This window comes from Papio anubis, chromosome 18, assembly GCF_008728515.1.
Source record: "Papio anubis isolate 15944 chromosome 18, Panubis1.0, whole genome shotgun sequence".
Taxonomy (NCBI): Eukaryota; Metazoa; Chordata; class Mammalia; order Primates; family Cercopithecidae; genus Papio; species Papio anubis.
In genome coordinates, this window is record NC_044993.1 from 43,691,797 (window position 1) to 43,714,292 (window position 22,496).

General features: G+C 41.5%; 1 protein-coding gene across 2 annotated transcripts; it reads right to left on the minus strand.

The window, feature by feature from the left end:
* Positions 1–2,925: 2,925 nt before the first annotated feature.
* Positions 2,926–20,124, minus strand: LOC101022227 (cyclin-Y-like protein 1). 2 transcript variants are annotated; one of them, XM_031658274.1, is made up of 7 exons: positions 19,382–20,124; positions 18,026–18,085; positions 15,588–15,622; positions 10,174–10,274; positions 6,836–6,871; positions 4,704–4,755; positions 2,926–4,109 (listed from the first exon to the last, which is right to left on the minus strand). In XM_031658274.1, exons 1-7 carry the CDS (start codon positions 19,737–19,739, stop codon positions 3,957–3,959), a joined length of 795 nt encoding a protein of 264 aa, XP_031514134.1. In that variant the 5' UTR covers positions 19,740–20,124; the 3' UTR covers positions 2,926–3,956. The 2 variants fall into 2 exon arrangements, with proteins under 2 accessions (XP_031514134.1, XP_031514135.1); XM_031658275.1 differs by lacking the exon at positions 4,704–4,755.
* Positions 20,125–22,496: the final 2,372 nt, after the last annotated feature.

A 22,496-nucleotide genomic window follows, 5' to 3' on the forward strand; every position in this document is an offset into this window, starting at 1 on the left:
AAGCGCAGGATAAAAACATTTAAGAATGAAAGATTTCTTCTGGTTTTGACCACACAAAGTAAGTGCCTTTATTCTTATGTTCCGCGAGAGACTTTGCTCAAAGTAAGAGGCCAAATCAGTCATATAGTCAGATACCTCTGCAGCCTACTCTGCCCATAGACATTTCCAGCCCAATTTCGTCACAGGATGACTGGGCATTCCTGGGCATGAAGAGAGGCACCATCAGCACCTTCACACTCATGAAAGGCAGCACAAACTCGGTGGCCCAGTGCAGCCATAGTTGTTCAGGAAACGCATTCCAGGAGCCTGTGTGTTGAGTCACTTCTGGCTGGCAGGTAATAGGAATTTTACAGGTGTGCCATGCTTGAATATAACACCCAAGCGATACTGAGGACACTGCTGTCTTCCCTTTCATAGTAACTAACCCACTCTTTGGGACACCCACTCGAGGAATCAGGGTCAAGAGCTTCCCAATGCCTGCCGTGCAGACAGCATGACAAGTGGTAACTTCTGTGGCTGAGAAATAATCTCCCATTCAGTGCTTGATAAGGAACGTGCGGGGAGGAAAGAGGGTCCTGCTCACAGCCCCATTTCACGTCTCCATAATCACTTCATGAAAACTCATTAAGCCAGCAGCATCGCATTCAGTCAATCTCGTTGGTTTTAGGGCAGCTGTCAGTCTCTGTATCCCTGGGGTTCCTCTGAACCAGCCAAGCAGTCTATGAGACAATCTCAGGAAGCATTTTCATCTATCCAATCTCTATCAGATAAAAGAACTGGGTGAGGGACCAGCTGAGTGAAGGTGACAGGAGGTGAGCTGGGAGGCGCTCCTATCCTGAGAGTGCTCTGCAGAACAGTATGTCTCTCTATGCTACTTGACGCCTTTGTATCAAGACCAAAGGAAAACAGTTCATTTTAAGAGAGTTCATTTTTGTCTAAAGGTTAATAGATTGGCGGCCCAGATCTAAGCAATGTTCTGAATTCAACTGTGTTTTCAAAATCAAATGGCTGGTGAACACGGTATGTTCTTATTCCTGCCTTTCTCCTAACTCTGCACTAGCGGTATCCTAGAATGACCCTCCCTCCCAGGGTTCAACTCCACAGCATTCATTAGAGAGCACTTAAACAGCATTGGCGAGCCCCTCAACTTCCTGTCACCTTTACTGGGTAAGCTGGACTCGCTGACACTCACTGGGATACCACTTGTCCTCCTGGATCAGTGCGGGAGGAAGTTCCTTTTAACACCAACTCTTGTATCAGCATCGATCCCATCCCAATTTTATGAACACTGTTGCCCCAAATCACCTCTTCTTGAAGACTTTCTCCCTCTCTGCCAGAGATTTTCCCTAACAGCAAATGTGTTTCCTGTTCCCATCCTGCTCCCCCGCAGCTCCCGAGGCATCCTCTCATTTGCTCACAGTATCAGGCCCTGTTGCCAGCTCCTCACCTCCCATCTCTCCTTAACCCACCTCACCCACCCCCAACACTCGCCTGAGACTCCTCTTGCCAAGGTCCTCAGAGTTTTGACATTCCCACAAACCAGAGCCCTTCACCCCAAGGCTCTACTCCCCAAGCTGGTCTCATCTTGTCCAGGAATTGTCATTGACCTAGCTCCTGGGGACTTCACTACTTTACATGTGAGTTACTCCTGCTCCACCTGTGTGCACCACTCTGTGCCCACCTTCACTGGTAGGCTGCCTGCTTCAGATTCTGAGCTGCCACGGGTCACAGCTCACCTATATCACTCTAATTGTTTCTTGGTCCTCTTCACCGCCCCAACCTTCCTCCCAACTGTGGTCTACTCTCCCCAAAGCAGTCACCATAACCTCTTAAATTAAGAACACTGCACTCCGCTGCTCAAGATCTACTATGAGTCCCCTCAACAAACTGGAATAAAACCTGAACTTCTTCCCATGGCCTGCAAGCCAAAGGGCTCTGTGAGCTGTGGCACTGCCTGTGCGGCATCACCTCTTCCGTTCTTTCCTTCATTCCTCCCACCTTGCGGGCCCCTGCTGTTTGTTCCTTGAACACACATGAAATGTGTTCCTGTCTCAGTCTTCACACTCATCCCACTGCCTGTCATGCCAGCACCCCTTATTGTCCTGGTTTTGTAGTTAGGTCATTGTTCAAATGTGACCCACTACAGAGGCTCTTCCTGATCATTCTATCTGAATTAGTGAGCCCCTCCCATCCCTCTCTATCCTGCTTTATTGTTTTGCTATTTGCTATTACCTGAAAAAAATGCTTTCCTCATTACACCATAAGCTCATAAAGACAAGGACCGTTTTCCACCTGTCATCTTCTCTACTCCAGCACTTAGAAGAGTAGCACAGGGTCGGCATCCAGGGCGTGTTTATGGAACAGACAACTTCTTGGCAGCATTTAGCACTGTGACCACAGCCTTTCCTATCTTGAACCCTTTGTTCTTCTTTTATTATCCTCTCCTGCTCTTCCTCCTCCCCCTCTAGCCACTTTACTGGGGGCTTGTCCCTTACATGCTGGTAGTCCTTACAGAGCTATCTTCTGTCCACCACCTTTTCTTTTACTTCTTAGAGATGGGGACTTGCTATGCTGCCCAGGCTGGACATAAACTCCTAATCTCAAGTGATTCTCTTGCCCCAGCCTTCCAAGTAGATGGGACTATAGGTGTGTCCCACCATGCTCGGCTTCTCCACTTTCATTCTAAACACTTTCTCTGCATTTGAGCGGCTACTCTCTCTTTTTTTGAGAAATTTTCACTCTCATTGGCCAGGCTGGAGTGCAGTGGCATGATCTCAGCTTACTGCAACCTCCACCTCCCGGGTTCAAGTGATTCTCCTGTTCCCACCCTGCTCAGCCTCCTGAATAGCTGGGATTACAGGCACCCTCCACCACACCTAGCTATTTTTTTGTAGTTTTTAGTAGAGACAGGGTTTCACCATGTTGGTCAGGCTGCTCTCGAACTCCTGACCTCACATGATCAGCCTGCTTCAGCCTCCCAAAGTGCTGGGATTACAGGTGTGAGCCACTGTGCCCAGTGTTGAGCAGGTACTGTTACTCCTCATTCCTTATTTCCAGTTCAGATTCATGCTCAAGTCCCCTAGATCCAAATATTGACTGCACACGGCCACTCTGTTATCTTACAGGCACACCAAATTTAGCCTGTCTACAGGGAACTCCCCCTTCTTCCAGTCCAGCTTTCCCTCCTGCATCAGCTCTCTCTCTCTCTCCAGCTGGAAGTTCCACTCCTGCTTCCCACCAGCATGTGCTGAGCATTCCAAAGGGCCTGCAGCTCGATGGAGAGGCCTGCCTCTCATCCACTGCCCACGGAGGGGTTTCCATGCAGGTGCCCAGCAAAAGCCTTCTCTTCAAAGCTCTAGCCAGATGCTAAAGGAGAGGGTACTGCTCTAAGTATCTTTTCTCTCCTGGCTGCGTGGTTGACATTCCTCTACAGGTTAGTGTGGGGAGGGGTAAACCAATCCCAGCCATCTGAAGAGAACTTCATATTCAGAATGAGTCTCACCGCAGGAATTCTGTGAGAACGATGTAGAGGTGAGGACACTGCTACAGCTTAGCAGCTCACTAGCAAAGCCCATGTCCAAGTATTAACTGGTAGCACATTATTGGGCAATTTCCGGAGCAGGCACAAGAGGTCAGCAGGAAGGAGGAAGCATTCAGAGCAGCAGCTCCCAGTCACAGCGTGCATCAGAAGTGCCCTGGGAATATGGCCTGCGACTCAGCTTAGACCTACATTGGAATCTGTTGAAGGAGAAACCAGAAATCTCTCCTGCTGCCTTTAATAGCAATTTATTCTGTGATAAGAAAAGCAATGGCATCATTTTAAGCCATACTGATGATTAAACTCACGTATGTGTGTTTAGCTGCTTGCACAGGTTTCTCTTAAAATATCTGATGATAATTTCAGGACTCTACTTTTAGTTAGAAACATGGCCATATGCTGTGTAGTAGGCCAGTTCTTAAAGATGCTTTACAGATAAGAAATACCTTACCAAAGCTACGATTGCACACGGAGCTGTTAGTTTTATGATTTGAAAAAGAGTACAGAAATATCTGAAAATACAGTCGCGTTTGGGATCATGCTCAAACGATTTCCCTGGAATCTTCTCTTGCTGAAAGAAGAAAAAAAGGCAATATAAATATCCACTCAAGAAAGCATTTTAAGAGCTCTTAAGATGGCAGTGTTCACATTTGGGCCCATGTATCCTTCACAACAATTTTGATAGGATAAAATGTCTTTTAATTTAAAAAATATAAATAGTGGGGTCTTAAAGTATTTTTGGTTTTCAGCAAACATAGGCCCGAGGGTGGCCCTGTGGCTACTATGTATCTGAAGAAGGAATTTTAAAAAAGTTTTATAGCATTTAAACTGAATTGAACTTAAGTTGTTTTCTAATTCTATTCACAGAGATTGTGCATATTTGTTAGGACTATTTACAAATATTTATATTATTTGCTGCTATAGAAAATTATTTTTTTAAATGACACATTTTGTTAGTTGGATGGTATATTTACTCTCCTTAGTGCACTAACTAAACAAAGCTGCAAGTCAGCTCCTACTCCAGCATGCCCACTTGACAACACTCCTTATGTCAGATGATTAGACACAAAGAGGCAAGACTTAAAGGTGGGTGATATTGACTTCAGCATGAACTAAATACAGTTCTATGAGACAAAAGTAGAACCTCAAAGAAAGTGACACTTACTGAAAGTGGATGTATTGGCTCTTCAAAAATAGCCAGAGATCTATTTGCATATCTATAAAATAAGAATGTGCATTTAAGAAATTAATTCAGGAATTGTTAATATCTTAGTAAACTATCTGCTGGGAGTAGGGCATGGGGGGTGGAGAGAGATACCTTATGTTTGCTTTGGTAACATTCATTCACCAAAACAGTTTTTGCAATTTTTTCTCCTGGATCCTGGCCTTCAGAGGATTTCTTTACCTCCTTTTCTTCAGCACATAATGTCCTGAACCGTGAATCTTTTCTACATTGATGAACCAGATTTGCCTTTAAATATTGACTCCCACTAACAGGCGATGGTAATAAACTACATCTATTTTCACTCCTCTAACCTCATGCTGGAACACAAGAACATTTTATAAAGCAGTAGTGGTTGGCAATAAAGTTTTTAGAACTTTTAATAAATGTGAATGAGATTCAGATTTCCCAAATCTTCCTTTATTATACTTTTATCATATTTGTTTAAGTAGTTTGAGTTACAGAATTAATTGCCTTTGTATTTTAAAAGAGGCCAGTCTTTAATGAACTTTAAAAAACTAACACATTGTGTGCTCACTTAGGAAACCAGCGGTTCTCCAAATGTGCTTTGTGGACCCTGAGATTCCTTAGGAGGCCCGTGAGGTCAAAACTTTTTTTTTTTTTTTTTTTGTGAGACATGGTTTTGGTCTTTCATCCATGATGGAGCACAGTGGTACAAACATGACTCACTGGAGGCTTGACTCCCTGGGCTCAAGCGATCCTCCTGCCTCAGCCTCCCAAGTAGCTGGGATGAAATGTGCACACCATCATGCCCAGCTAATTTTTAATTCTTTTTTGGTATAGATGGGGTCTTGTCACATTACTCAGGCTAGTCTCAAACTCCTGGTCCCAAGTAATTCTCCCACCTTGGCCTCCCAAAGTGCTGGGATTACATGTGTCAACCTATGGCCCAAAAGGTTCTTATAAGAATACCAATTCAACCTGAGAAGCTGATTGAAAATAAAACATAAGAATAATTTATTACTTTCTAAAAGTATTAAGAAATCGCTTGCTATCTCACTGTTCAACACTTGTAATAGTTGCATAAAAGCAAAAGTGGGTAAAACTGCTGGCTTCTCAGTAAGAATATGGGCCGTGGTACCGAATTGTACTAGTATTCATTCCACTCTTCACTGCCCCTTGCAGTTTTTGTTAAAGTAGCCTGCTTCACTAAAGAATGTCCTTGATGAAACACTAAAAATTAATGATGTTATTAAATCCTAAACTCTCTTTTTAGTATCTTAAGAAATAAGTTCATGTAAAGCACTTCTGCATACTGAAGTATGGTCATGTTAAAGGAAAGCACTTGTGATTTAACTGTGAGCTGAACAAGCCAATTTTTCACAGAATACCATTTCTATCTGAAAGTATGATTGACTGCCATTCTCTAAAAGAAGCCAAGTGAGTCTGTCATTTCAAGGAAAAGTAACAAGTATTTGTTGTCTATATCTAAAGCTTTCAAGTTAAAAATCAGGACTTGGAAAACTCATACCTACAAACTGTGAGCTTGGCAGCATCTCAATATTTGAAGACATTTTTATAAACATGGTGATACTAATGAAAGTGAGTTTTTGACACTATAAATGAACATGAATTAATATTTTCCAAATAGCCAATGCATAATATTATAAAAGGCGGTAAGGGGAAAGATCCATTCAGTGTACAAGAAAGATCAGTGAGTGTTAGTGGAATGTATTCATTGATATGTGTAATCCCATTATAACTATTTTAATCATTTAGTGCTTGTGGAGTTTTGGTGCGGTTAAAGAATACCCACAATTACCTGAAAGCTTTAAAAACACACCTTTTTTTGTACTATATATTTGTATGAGGCTAGGTCATCTTTTTATTGTTTCTTTACAATAAATTTCAAACAAGACATAAGCAAATACACTGTGGGACCCTCAATAATTTCAGAGTGAACAGTATCTTACAGACCAGCCCACAGATGACTCACTTTCACACTGTGAAATACGCACTCTACAGCTTATGTCTATAGTTAACACCTAACAGTGTGTGTCATATTATACAAAGTGATGAGCTGGAGTATCAAGGGAGGTTTTCAAAGAGCTCACCTGTGCTTTATGTTGTAATATATTGCCAAAGTCACACTGTGGAGAGAAAAAAATATATTTTTAACTACTGGTTTTATCACTTGTTTGGCCTGAAGATATGTTTTTAAAAGGGGGAGGAAGGAATCTTCTCAGTGGCCCTGAAATCCACTCATTCAAAACGGTACTATATGAGCCCGTTTCTTTTGTTTTAGCTTTCTGGCTTTATAGAGAAAATAGGATAACCAAACTGCTAGGCAATATGCTGTTAGATGATGTTTCTGCTGATGGTTATTATATATACATAATTACATATTTTCCCTGTCATTTGATCTACCCATGGAATCTTTCATTCCGTGCAAGTCACTTACATCCATGTGTACACATGCTCACATTTAGGCCATACAGTAATGTTTTGCTTTTTAAGTGGCTAGGCCCTGCATTCAACTGATTTAGTTCATCATCACTTACTCACTCGTTTGTCATTATTTCCCTAAAAGCACATAATGAATGTGCTTTATACCAACTAAATAATTTAAAATCACCTATGCATAATTATAGCAGAAAATTTATTAGTCAACACAATGCACACAAAAATTGATGACACTTGTAGCTATCCTGAAATAAACAGCACTAAACACACAGCATAATACCGCATCATACAATATTCATGACAGGTATTTCCACATTCGTTTAAACAAAATATTAGTGAACAAATACAACTCTTCAGATGTATGTTACTGTGGTCCTAAGTCATCCTCAGATGTTGTATGTCAGCAAACAGGAGCTTCTCTTGGATAAGTTCTGTGCTGCCATTTGCGCCCAGCACTTAAAATGAAGCTCAGAATAATTTGAGAAGGCAAATTCAAGTTGTAAAATGTAGGCCATACAACATTATTAGCATCTAAGATGGATATTTCTACAGTGCCTCAAAAAGTTTCATCTCCGGCCGGGCGTGGTGGCTCAAGCCTGTAATCCCAGCACTTTGGGAGGCTGAGACGGGCAGATCACGAGGTCAGGAGATTGAGACCATCCTGGCTAACACGGTGAAACCCCGTCGGTACTAAAAAAATACAAAAAACTAGCTGGGCGAGGTGGCAGGCGCCTATAGTCCCAGCTACTCGAGAGGCTGAGGCAGGAGAATGGCATGAACCCGGAAGGCTGGGAGGCGGAGCTTGCAGTGAGCTGAGATCCAGCCACTGTACTCCAGCCTGGGTGACAGAGCGAGACTCCATCTCAAAAAAAAAAAAAAAAAAAAAAAAGTTTCATCTCCAAATTGATTTCAAAATCACAGAATTTGAAGTTACATGCTGAAAAGACCACTGAATCTTACATGACACTCCATGAATTATCACCCATTTTACAAATAAGAGAACCAAGCCTTCAAACTGATTTGCCTAAGGTCCCCACATAGTGCTTTTGTGAACTGCAGGTGTTCACAAAACACTATGGTATGGTTTAAATTTAAGCATATGCACACATACATAGAACTGACTTGCACAGACGAAAGGCTTTATGGGTAGAAAGAAGAGCAAATGACAGGGAAAACGTGTAATTTATGTTAGAACCATCACTCCTCCGCACAAAGGAAGCAGTGGCCCCCACATTTGCTGCCCACTGGACCACCCGAGGAGCTTTAAAAACGGCCTCACCACCAGCTGGAGATATTGTGATTTAGTTGGCATTGGACATGATTCGGGCATCAGGGTTGTTGGTAAAGTTCCCCAGGTGATTCCAATGTGCAACGAAGTTCGGGAATGATTGAGTTAGGGTTAAGGTCAGAATCATCTGGGATGCTTTTATCCATATAATGATACGTCACAGAGTTAACCATTTTTCTAAAAGGCTTTTGAGTGCCCAGAGATGAAGAAAATGTGGAGCTGGGAAGATGCATTTGTTTGCAGACACATATTTTGAAGAAACACGTATAAGTGATTATAATATGGCTCACCCATCCCTTGGAGAACAATGGACTACTAATCATGAAAAACACCTTTCAAAATCTTTCCAAAAGCCAATTTGCTGTATTAATTTGCTCAGTAAATCTTTATTTCATCAAGGTAAATGTACTAAATGATCCCTTCTAAATTTTGAGAGCAAATTAAAACTAACTGTATTTCAAAAATAGACTTCTAGGCCAGGCACAGTAGCTCATGCCTGTAACCATAGCACTTTGGGAGGCTGAGTTGGGTGGATTGCTTGAGCCCGGCAGTTTGAAACCAGCCTGGCCAACACAGCAAAACCCCATCTCTAAAAAAGAAAAAAAATTCTATTTAAAAAAACTTGTAAGAATTAGACTATGCTGGAAGAAAAAGCAGAACCTCTACTTGTTGGAGCAAAGTGAAGCTTAGAAACTCCTTTTGAATGGCATACTGAAACATCAGAATCTTTTGAAATCAGAACAAACCAGGGACTCTAGTCAAAAGAGAGTGGCTTTTTACTTAGGGTTGAATGCAAACATTAAGTGATGACCCCACAGAGGCCAAAACTCAGGGCTTTAGACACAGGTGGAGTCCAGTTCCTGCTGAAACACAATCTGATCTCAGTAACTGTTATACGGGAGAGAAGAAAGTGACATTATTATGAGTGTAAATTTACCATTATTAGTTAAAGGAGAAGTTACTGACAAATGAGCTTAAAAAGCTAGTACATTAGAAACAAAATTAAGCCCATAAGTTAGTCATATTTATAGACTGGAAAGTTAAGTTAGGAATAAGGACATTAATATGCTAAGTTCTCAAACCGTTTTCCCAAAATCGACACTCATAATCTAAGGAGACGTTAATAATGTTCCCTGGACACATCCAATGGAACTGGGCTTTGTTGTGGGTTTTTAAATAAACTTGAACCCATCGTTCGAGGGTGCTTTGAAAAGGCATGTCTGATTGTGGCCTATGAAGTGCTCATGAATGATGGGAAAATTTAAATGCAGATACACTGTGCACCACTGGAGGACAAGCCGTTCCGTCTTCCAAGAGTAGTTTCCAAAGTAGTACCCTTGGTCTTAAGCCTGTAGCCCATAAAGAAGTAATAATTTTTCCCAGAAACATCCAGTAAAAAGCACCTCTCCTTCCCATTAGATTCAACACTGTCATAACATAAATGCATCAAATGAAGAGTTATGCTTTTTCTGGGATTGCTTATTTGCTATCTGGCTTTCCCTTCTACCACACAGCATCTAAGGTTAAAAGAGAAGCAGAAAATTCATATTGAGGTCCTGGAAATCCATATAAAATTGACATCAATTTCTTAAATTGCTTGCTGAAAAGGGCAACCAAACAGATGAAATGACAGAGGATGGCTGGGATGCTTTTAGCATATTGGGGTCTGTCACTCAGCCTTGGCAGTCTCATTGAACTCACCTTTCTAATGTGTGTCTAAGATCAGGCTGGCTGACTGTGCTGTTATCTAGCAATATGGTGGAACATGAGCTGTATTTTCTATCAAGATGCCATTGAGGTATCTGAAGGAGAAGGAAGATGAAGAAAAATGTCACAGTAGGCTGAACCTGCAAAAGTGTGGGCTGTTTTCCTTAGTCAAAATGTCAAACAATAAAGCATTAAGGTATTTCTTATGCCCCGTGACCTGCCTCAGTGTGGTATCATGAGCAGCTCTATGGGAAACTCATTGGAGGTGCTTAATTTCCGCAGATGATGTTCGAGGAATGGTTTATAAAATGCTGACATTGCTATGATACCAATCATCAAATCTGGCAAGTCTCTATTATGAATTCCCTTTATAAATAATGGGAAAAGCTTAAAATAAGATTTCAGGTTTTTGGTTTTTTTTTTTTTTTTTTTTTACTATGCAGTAAAAAGCAGCTGAGATTTTCTATTTTTATTATTCATTAAAACAAAATGTCGTGCATTAAATAATATTGACACAAGAGCATTTTTATTGCAGCAAATAAAGACCTCATACTCTATTCACTAATAACTAATAACAAGTGTACTCATTCAAGAGACAGTGTGATGGAACCAGCATTTTAGTGTCAGAGACTCTGTGCGCCAGGGCGGCTCAGTGACCAAACAAGTGAAGGGACATAGGTTTCTCTGGGCCTGTTTCCTTGGGGGAAGATAGAAAAACTACTGCTTTAAGACTCCCTCACATCTGAAAATCAGATGATGGAAACAACTTCGGGAATTTAACTTTCACTACATGTTTACATAAGACTGCTCTTACATTACTCAAATGAGAACTTCCGAGAATACTTTGCATTCATTTCAAAAGTTGATTGATTTTATTCTGTAAGTTATCTGACACATATCATGGTACTTTCTTGCCCCACTCATGCTGCTCTCTGCCCAGAATACCTATTTCTTTCCCTCTTGTCCCAGCAGGCTGCACCTCCTCTGCCTTCTGGGATCCCTCTGCCAGCAGCCACACCACAAAACATTTCCAGTTTTGTGTACTTCTTAGTCTAATGCACCAAGTGTTACATGATAGCAATTGCCTGCAGAGCATCCTCCTGGTGAGAAAGCAAGCCTCTCCAGGGGAGGGAGGGCCCTTCCTCTCCTACCTGCAGCTGCTGAGCACAGGATGTGGGAGAAATTAAGGAGTTCAATAAGCGCTTGACAAGTTATTTATATCAATTACAATTTGGAAGGTAAATCTTCCCACAGTTACAAATTGGTGAAAATCTATCTGCAGTGCTATCAGACAGATGACAGTGAACTTTTTGAGCCCTCTGGAAAATAAACTATCTCTAAAACACTTTAAAAGTATCTGTTCATTTGTTGAGAGTGCAATAGTGAATATGGAAACTGCCTCATCAATGTTTTAAAAAATGCTCTTCCTGGCCGGGCACGGTGGCTCACTCCGGTAATCCCAGCACTTTGGGAGGCTGAGGCAGGTGGATCATGAGGTCTGGAGTTGAAGACCAGCCTGGCCAAGATGGTGAAACCCCGTCTCTACTAAAAATAAAAAAATTAGCTGGGTGTGGTGGCGGGCATGCCTGTAATCCTAGCTACTCAGGAGGCTGAGGCAGAGAATTGCTTGATCCCAGGAAGCAGAGGTTGCAGTGAGCTGAGATCATGCCACTGCATTCCAGCCTGCGCAACAGAGCAATATAAAGAAATGCTCTTTCTTAAAAAATAACAGCAGTAACCAAATCCTAGTCACCAAATAGTTGAAGAGATCAGCAGCATTATTTAAAACTGCAAAATACCAATTATTTTAGCTTTAAAAAAGTAACTCAGATGAGCCTTCTTCCCTCCTGTTGGGATACGCTTGTCTGTATCATGTTATCACCCTCTTCCGTCAGGGTCTCCCACAAGTACATAAAAGACAGGGAAGGGAGAAGATCTAGTGGTTGTTTATAAAAGTAGACAGTATTTTAAAAATGCCTGTAGCCAATAATCAGAAATATCCATGCAATCTAACACCATTTTGCTTGTTTCAGATGCTTTTTACTGTGAATTCACTTACTTCTTAACAAAAATTCCAGATGTTTTTGAACAACAGTACTATTTGAAGGACCAAATTCTCCTTCAAGGTAGAAATGTTTTTAACTCTAGCTAAACTCTTATGTCTCTTAAGCGATTCTATTAATGTGTATACTTTACATTAACAGTGTATGTGGGTCAATGTATATACTTTTATTGACTCAAAAACAAATATAGCATGAAAAATGATAATGGACTCATTCAGATACTTGTATTCAAAGTGAAAGAAGGTATCCCTTAAGGTCATTACTATTAGGGGTAATACTGCATAATACTACACCATAACAAAACTTGTTTCTGAAGAAAAATCCATATATGAGAATAAAAAGAACAGAAAAAAAATGCACCAAAACACAGACTAGTTGGTACAGTGTTAGGTGATATCTGTCCCCATTTTGTTCTATTTTAAATTTCATATAATGTATATATATATGTACACATACACACACACACATATATATGGAAGTCTTGCTCTATTTTTCACCCTGAAGTGCAATGGCCTGAACTCAGCTCACTGAAACCTCCACCTCCCAAGTTCAACCAATTCTCCTGCCTCGGCCTCCTGTGTAGCTGTAGCTGGAAATACAGGCATGTGCCACCATGCTGGGCTAAGTTTTGTGTTTTTAGTAGAGACAGGGTTTCACCATGTTGGCCAGGCTGGTCTCGAACTCCTGGCCTTAAGTGATCCACCTGTCTCAGCCTCTCAAAGTGCTGTGATACAGGCGTGAGTTCACCATGCCCAGCTCTCAAGATCACTTTTTTCTCCCTATTTTTTTTACAAGACATTTCAGATATTTTTTAAATAATTAATGACTTTTAGCTAACTTAAAAATTTCTAACACTTTGTGTACTAACGAAAACAGCTCCATCTGTGTTGCACAGCAAAGGGACCACATGGCATGTATGGAGTTTGAATAGAATTCTTACACAAAGCCTGAGTGGAAAAGTGTAATATGCTTATTGTAGGTATAAACAGAAATTGTCTGAATCAATGTCATAATCATACTGAATTTCAACTTAGATTTACACTTATATATGGGTTCTAAATTTGGATTAAATACGATGGATTTACCAGACATTTATTTTCTCTTCTTTCTGAAATCTCATTAGTATTAGTCATAAAATAAACATTATACACAGGACCAGGAGACAGGATTGACGGCAGATGATTCTGAGTCAATGCTGCAATGTGAAAAGCAGACAGAGGAGTGGCAACTGACATGGAAGCACAACTTTGGAGCTGACGGGGAGTGACCAGAACAGAAACAAGCAATCTTGTTTGTTTTGAAGAACCCAACCCAGGCTCCAAAATCAAAGGCACATGGTACCTGGGAAGGTAGGGTGAAACATACAACAGAAGCCAGCAAGGTCAACTGTAAATCTGTGCCTAGAGCCCCAAGTCCACCTCTCCTCCCATCTTTTAAGGAATTTTGATGTGTATTCTCTGGATATATTATACCCGAGGGTTTCTGGGCTTAGAGCTACAAGGGCTGAAACCTGGGAAATGGGATTAAATTGCACATACAAAGGGAAATGCCACCTTCCTTCTCAATCCTGCTTCTGGAAAGCCAGCAGCCATTCTTGCACTGCTAAGGCAGAAAATTGGGAGATCCTTCTTGGAAGAAAACTGAACCATTGCAAAGAAAATACCCTCATACCCTCATATAATACACTGAGGTCCCCCAAAAGAAAAGCTGGCTTGACCTCCAAATCCCCACAATGAGACCCCTCAGTGAACAAAGTTCCTGCTTCCAAATAGAGAAAGCCAAAGACCACCACACATCTGAGGGAAGCCTCCAATGAGAGATGAAAACAACAGGAAAAAGGAATTCCTGGGACCAGTAAAAATTCAGGAGCAAAACTTTTAAAAAAAATCTTGAAATACCCTTAAGGAGATTTAAAAAATTCAATAAAAGGGTTAGCACAGAAAGTCAAAGAATCTCTAAGAAGCATAACAAAAGACAAATTGGAAAATAGGAGGGGAAGAAATTAAAGATCAATGCAGAAATACTGTCTAGGAGGCGCAACATCTGAATCATAAGAATACTAAAATAATAATAATAAAACAGAGAAAATAGGACAATTCTCTAAAAGAGACAGTCTGCAGGCTTAATGGCCACAATAAAATAAAAGGTCCCCGCAAAGCTACATTATACAATTTCAGAATCCCAGGAATAGAGAAGGTCCTAAAAAGCTTGAGAAATGTAAAAATTGGTTACATATTATGTATCACACAATGGCAATAGCTTCAAGAACAATATAATGAAAACATAATAGAGAAATGTCTTCAGAGCCATGAAATTTAGTTTTCACTCTAGTTAGATCTCTATACATGTGTGTTCGTGAGTCTTTCCTTGGAAACCGTGCTCCAGCACCACTGGGAAGTAACACAAGGCAGAGGGCAAGGCACAGTCTAGGACTCAGGGATCCAACAAGAGTGGTCGCAGAAGAGTTCAGAGAGGGCTCCCAGGCAGACAGGCTCAGGGCAGCCTAGGGAAACACTGGAGGAGGATAACCAAAGGCCAAGGAAAGTTGCTTCAAGAAAACACATGGAACAGACGTTTTAGTAGATAAAACATTATTTTTGATAGGCATGTGACCAATGTTACAACACTTGGGGAAGAGTAACTGTCAAAAAAAAGGCAAAGGAACATAGTCAGAAAATTAATTCCACACACAAAATAACGAAGGATGTAAAAGCAAAGAGGCCAGTTGGGGGCTAATGGTAGCATTTGGCTTTATGAGCTATCATGGGCTAGGAAAAAGGGGGTTATCTGGGGAAGTGCAGAAGTGCTCAGATCTCAGAAATATTTAAGAGAAACAATGAAGGATGTACAAGGAGGAGGCACATTCAGAATACTATATGACTCAGCTGTGAATAATATGTTCATAGTCATAATCATGTAAATAACAATTAGCGATATAATAAAAAATGTGTTACAGGTGGAAGAAACGGGGAGGGAAATAAGACCACAGTGGAGTGAGGAAGCTACGCTTTCACCTGCTATGACAGGAAGTCAGCAGAAAGTGTCGAAGAAAGCAGACTTAGCTATTTTTAATTTTATTTGAATACAAAAGATTAAATATTTAAGGCAGATATTTTCATCACAACTTAATTGTGTAACTTAAATGTCAGACACCCTTAAAAATGGGCACAGTAAACTAAAGACTTTCCTGTATGAATCTGATACTTAGGAAAATACAAGAGATTTAGAAAATCCACCAAAAAAGGATCACACTAACAGCACTGACTCCCTGTTAAATTTTTAAGGAATCATAACAGATAGACTTTTAATTCAAACAATTTCTTAACTTTTCAAAAGCTTACTTACATAATATAGGTGAGAGCTCCTCCTCTTTTCTTGCACTAAGAATGAAAAAATAACTAATCAATTCTGGTATAAACACCATAGAATAAAAAAGTAGTTACTAATCATCTGATTATCACTATAAAAAAGAGATAAAATTCTGTTTATAAAATTCTTACCAACAAAATTTATAATTTAAATAATCTGGCATGATGAATCTCATAAAGTAAAATCTAAAAATATAGTTCTATTTTTGACCTAACAGAAATTCTATTACAAAAAACTGAAAGAATCCTCACGTACACAAGGAAAGGCATAACAAATTAGGCAACGTGTGCCCCCCAAATCTCATGTTGAAATGTAGTCCCCAGTGTTGGAAGTGGGGAATTGTTTGGACCACGGGGGCAGATCCCTCATGAGTGGCCTAGCACCATCCCCTTGGTGATGAGTGAGTTCCTGCTGAGTTCATGCATAATCTTCTTGGGTTTTTGTTGTTGTTGTTGTTGTTGTTGTTGTTGTTCTGCAATGGGGTCTCACTCTGATGCCCAGGCGGGAGTACAGTGCTGTGATTATGGTTCACTGCAACCTTGACCTCCTGGGCTCAAGTGATCCTCCCACCTTAGCCTGTGGAGCAGCTGGGGCTGCAAGCATGCACCACCACACCTGGCTAATTTTTAAATTTTTTCTAGAGACGGGGTCTCACTATGTTGGCCAAGGCTGGTCTCAGACTCTGGCCTCAAGTGATCTCCCTGCCTCAGCCTCCCAAAGTGCTGGGGTTACAGGCGTGAGCCACCACACCTGGCCTGATCTGCTGGTTTAAAAGCAGGCGGCATCTCCCACTCTCTCTTGCTCCTTCTCTCACCATGTGAGAGATGACTTCACCTTCCACCATGATTATTAGGTTATTGAAGCAATTGCCAGAAGCAGATGCTAGCACCACACTTCCTGTACAGCCTATAGAACTGTGAGCCAATAAAGCCTCTTTTCTTTATAAATTATCCAGTCTCAGGTATTCCTTCATAGAAATACAGGACACATGAGAAATTTAGCTAATAAAAATACAGGACAAAATACTGCCAAAATACAGGAGAGATGAGAAATTTAGCTAATAAAAAATTTACCTTTGTATATCTGAACTCTTAAGTAGTAGTGTTGTCTAATTCTACATTTACACATAGCTTACTTTCATCACCAGGATCTAACAGCTGACAGCTCTAAGAACCAGTTTCTGACCAGGAGCCAATCTCCAGATGCACTAGAATCCCTGCAAGCATCCCAAATGAATTATTGGGCATCTATTAATATGTTACTGAAAAAATAAATGGGACTTTACACAACTGAAAAGTAGCCTATCTTAAACTCAAATGTTAAAATGAGTGTGTCAACCTAATTGAACATGGCATCCTCAGCGCACAAAACCATTTTGTTCTAACACAGGTCCGAAGAATAAAAGCTACAAGGGGGAATTGGGCCACACTTTGTTCCCTACAATGCCTCCTCCTTTGAAGTTGAACTGGTCTCACGGACACACATTTCTCACTGCTGAAGAGACGGGGACATGGGATAGGTTTTCTTCCACTTCCATATACTCTATGTGTGAGAAGCCCATGGCTCTGGAAGAAACTGAGAAATATAACAACCCTAACCGGAAGTTACCAGCTCAAGACAGGCAAAGTCCACACAAACTATGAAAATGCAGAGGAGAAACCCATTTTTTATTGTGCAGCATTCCTTCAGATGTTATTATAGAACCCCCACTTCTTGTATTCTTGCTGTTGAAAATAACTGAAAAACTTTTTTGAAAATAAAGTAAGATTTAACAGAATGTTACAAAAAATAAGGAGGAGTACAGAAAACTCCCACAGTTCTAATTCTCTTCCTAAAACAAGCAGGATGTGGAAACTTTACACTACTTTCACACACTAAGGCTAACCTGGAAAACAGCACAGGCCATGTTTACATTTCCATTACATTTGAATGAAAAAGTTCTGAGTAGTATGAACATGGATGTGATAGGCTCGTGTGGTTAGAGCATTGCGCAAAAAGGAGGCCAACATCACAGATGCAATCTAGAACAACAAATTCTTTTGACTTGTTCAAGTGAAATCCAAGCTGTACCCTAAATCCTATCACTCATCATTAAAATGTACTTTTTGGAGCAAGGGAAAAATGGCAAAGACCTATGAAGAAAAAGGCATAAATCCATGACTACTACACTAAATCATGTGGCCAATTAATTGCATTGATAAAAATGTCACCAAATGTGTAAACACAAAGTCTGAATGTTTCCATGAACAGTGTCAACTAAAGGAAATTATGTCACATATTAAAATAAGACAAGTAAATATATGAAAAGTTGAAAAATTTTAACTAATATCTGAGCTCCTCTAAATACTTTCTGTAATACACAAAACAGAAAGTTTGTAGTTTTTTGCTTGGAGGAAGAAGCAATATTGTCTTACCACTCATTTGATATTTTCTCAGGAAGAGTGTGCTTTCCCTTGGATGGTCAGAACCAAAATCTGTAGAGGAAGAAGGAAAAATGTAATAATTTAAGTGAGTAGAAAAGATGCTTTTTAAAGCTACCCATCCATTTTAATCACTTTTAACAGTCTTGAGAAAAGGTTTAGTAATAAATGTAAACAAAATAAAGGCTACAATGTCCCAACTCTACTGGAGAATGCAAAAATCACAGAAATTCTCCACATATGTGGAACAAAACCAGGCTGTGTCTGGGACTTCTTTTTAACACTTGCACTTAAATATAACCGATGCAACTTGTAGAAGAATCATGCACATGCCCTCCTCCTTCTTCTTATCAAATATACCCACCCTCCTCTATGCTGCTATTACCAGCACATTTCAGGGAAAGTCTCAAGCAGCAAGTGATGCTGTGGTCAATTACTGTCAGACACCGGCTCAATATGTCAAATATGTTAAAACAAAGAGCTGTTTCGTACAAAAAACAATTTTTTAAAGAGACAGGGTCTCACTCTGTTGCCCTGGCTGGCGTGGTGCAATGGTGCGACGGAGTTAGCATAGCTCACTGAAGCCTCACACTTCTGGGCTCAAGAGATCCTCTTGCAGCTGAGACTATGGGTGCAAGCCACCATACCTGGCTAAGTATTAACCATTTTTTTTGTAGAGACAGGATGAAATGAGACATATATGGAAATGTGCTGTAAATCCTAAAGAACGATATAGTCTATTTTGGACTCTCATCCAACACTACCCATCTACTACCTAGTGTGTAAAACCACTGAGAGGCTTACCTTACACCACCAAACAAGGAACATTCACAAGCATTTGCACGCTTTGTGTATAAAAGTACAATTCATTCACATTCTATCTTTGTTCATTCTTTCACGATTTTTGGATATTCTGAGAGTACAGTACTTTCCAGCTACAAAGTCACATTCATCGTGAAGCTTAATTATTCTATTGTTTAAATAAATTAAAAGGCCAAAGTTTAAAGAGAAGAGCTGTAAGACACTTCCTCTATAGGAATGAAATCTGTAGCACACATTTTCTATTTTGAAAACTTAGTTTCTGCCTAGCCTTGGGGGATGAGAAAGGGGCCAGAACTGGGCACTGGGTTAGGGAGGAGGAGAGAAACCACCAGATACAGCAGGGGAAAAAAATGGTGGGAGTGGATAGGCAGCAGGCAGATCCAGTCCTCCTGCCTGGTGCCTGGGCCTGGGCAAGCTGGCTAGGGGCAGGAGTAAGGAACCCGAGGCTGTGGATGCCTCTAGGGGGACCTTGTGTCAGCGGTGGCCAGAGGTGCGCCTGAGGGCAAACAGTATCAGTTGCCTCCTTACCTTTGGGCATTTCCTGGTCACTGATGTGTTGCAGGTCATGGCCCTCGCCAGCTCCCAAATCCGGCTGTGCAGGTTCCACAGCAGTAGGGTGTGGAGCTACTGCCACCTCCGGCTCCGTGATGTTATAGCTGCAGGGTGGTTCCGCCCATCGCACCCTGCGCTGGTTTTGCTTGGGGCTGGCATTAGCGAGCAGCAGGTTCCATCTGCAGCGCCTGTGCTCCTCTCTGCCTTGGCCTACACCTTTGCTTGATGCTGCCTCATAGATGTCAGGGCTGCAGTACAGCTCCCCAGACCTCCTGCGCTGGCTCCGCTTGGGGCTGGCCTTGGTGCCCAAGCAACAGCTCAGCGTGTTCCCCATGGGGTAGCCCGGCTCCTCTCCAGCAGCTTGGGCCTTCCTTTGCTTCCAAGTGTGCAGAGCTCAGCACTTCCACCTCTTCCTAGCAAAGACAGCTGGCAGGGCCAGCCCCTGGCTATGGGGCTGCACCGCACTAGCAGCCCGCACCCCGCCTCAACCGCCTCCCCTGAGCCGACTTGCCTGCAAGGGTCCCTTGGGAACCTGCTTGGTTTATTTAGAATGTGTCTAGATGCTACAAGCCTAATAGCTGTGACTGCGGAGAAGAGAGCACAGAGGAGCTCCTCCTTCTCCTTCCACTCTTTCCCACCAACTGAAAGAGGTTGCCCTGCCAACCGCCAGAGCTCCCTCCTGGTTCCCAGGAACCAATCAGGCCCAGAGTACCCTCCACGCGCCCCGCCCGCCCCCATTGTGAGGTGGGAGCCTAGGCATCCCAGGCCCCGCCCTGCTGGCAGCCCCGCCCCAACCTTTCATTCATTGCTGGCTGCCTGGAGCATTCAGGTTTCTTGGCTGTGAGGAATATCTTACCGTTTCAACAAAAGAAGAGGCTTATGTAAAAGAAAACCAGGCCAGGTGTGGTGGTTCACATCTGTAATCCTAACACTTTGGGAGACCAAGGAGGGCAGGTCACAAGGTCAGGAGATCGAGACCATCCTAGGTAACATGGCGAAACCCCGTCCCTAGTAAAAATACAAAAAAAAAAAAAAAAAAAAAGCCGGGTGTGTTGGCACACGCAGGTAGTTCCAGCTACTCGGGAGCTGAGGCAGGAGAATCGCTTGAACCCGGGAGGCAGAGATTGCAGTGAACCAAGATTGCACCACTGCACTCCAGCCTGGGTGACAGAGCAAGACACTATCTGGAAAGGAAGGAAGGAAGGAAGGAAAGAAGGAAGGAAGGAAAGAAGGAAGGAAGGGAGGAAGGGAGGAAAGGAGGGAGGGAGGAAAGGAGGGAGGGAGGAAAAAGGAGGAAGGAAGGAAGCAAAGAAGGAAAGAAAAGGGGGGGGAGGGGAAGGAAGGAGAGGAGAGGAGAGAAAATCACCATATAAGATTTTAAACGTGATTATAATTGCTATTTTATTTTTTTAGACGGAGGATCGCTATTGTTGTCCAGGCTGGAGTGCAAAAGCATGATCTCGGCTCACCATAACCTCCACCTCCTGGGTTCAAGCGATTCTCCTGCCTCAGCCTCCCCAGTAGCTGGGATTAAAGACATGCGCCACCATGCCCAGCTATTTTTGTATTTTTAGTACAGACGGAGTTTCTCCATGTTGGGCAGGCTGGTGTAGAACTCCCGACCTCAGGTGATCCACCCGCCTCCGCCTCTCACAGTGCTGGGATTACAGGCGTGACCCACTGTGGTCAGACACGTAAGCACTTTTAATTGTGTACTAGGTGTATAGCTCCAGACAAAGAACAACGCCTAGAGTTAGACTTCTGCTTATCTAGAAGGATCAAGTCTAAGGGCATGAATTTTTAGACAACTAAAGCAAGTATCAGATGCAAAGTTTTAACCTAAATCATCTAACAGGGACACTGATTAATTCAGAACAAATATCTAAATTTTGGCGATATTTTTATCTATAATCTTAAAACTATCTCTATATAGGATATGTATATATATATTGAAGATAAGGTCTCACTCTCGCCCAGGCTGGAGTGATTTATGTAATCTTTCTCATCCTTGGTTTATCTAAAAAATATGAATAATACAAATTTTATAAACTTGCTCGAAAAATTAAATGAGGGAAATATAATACTCCTTCCTCCATATATTGAACACTTACAAAATTACAGGCATTGTGTCTAGATTTTTACACATGTACCATATGTAAGCCTCATAACAACCCCATCTTTTATAGGTGAGAAAACTGAGACTCAGAGGAGTTAAAAATGCATTCACGATCGTATAGTAATGACTCCAAAAGTGGTGCATCATCTTAACGAAAACCAAGTTATACCCAGCACATGAAGGTACTCAAAAGATGTGGATTCCCTTTTTCTATACCCTTATGTGTGAATTTCAGTGGCTTTCACAACTTCAGAACAATCCCACACACCCTCCCAGGTTGCCTTTCAGTGGTTCCCTTCTTCTTGGGGATGATTAGGAATCTGCATATTTTGACTACTTCTTCAATCATCTCCTTATAAACATGTGTGGATAAAGTAATGAAATTTTCTAGGCCATAAGTTACTGTGAATTAATTGTCTAGCTTATTTATTGCAAATTTATTTGTAATACATTTTATTACACGAAAAATCACAGATTTCACTGAAGTAGATTAACTTCATTTAAGGTTGGGGCTATTATACTGTCTGTTGCCCACATAAACTTAATGTTATAAATAAGTCAGAGAAAGACATTGTACACAGTATTTGGACTACTAAACCACTCCTTTTAACATGAAGAGCTCTGAAAACAGTTCAAGTATCTAATTCGAGCAAAACCAGCAAGTCAGTTTCACTGGAATACTGCAGGGGACGACGCCCTTTCTCCCTCTAGGGATTACTTGGATTTAGTAGAAAAGAAGTGAGGATTGTCTGGGCGCTCTCTGTTCCTGAGGCCGTTTTCCAATCAATTTTTTTTTTTTTTTTTACTTAAAACATTGCAGAGTTCTCAAGAACAGTCAGACTTACTGTGGAAGGACCCAAGTCCCGTGTGTTAAGCTAGTTTAGACCATCTGCTTGTTCTCCTGGGTGACCTGGCGAATGAACGCTGCCTGCTGTGCAGGCTGCTGTCTGTGCTTTGTCCAGGCTGACAGTGGGA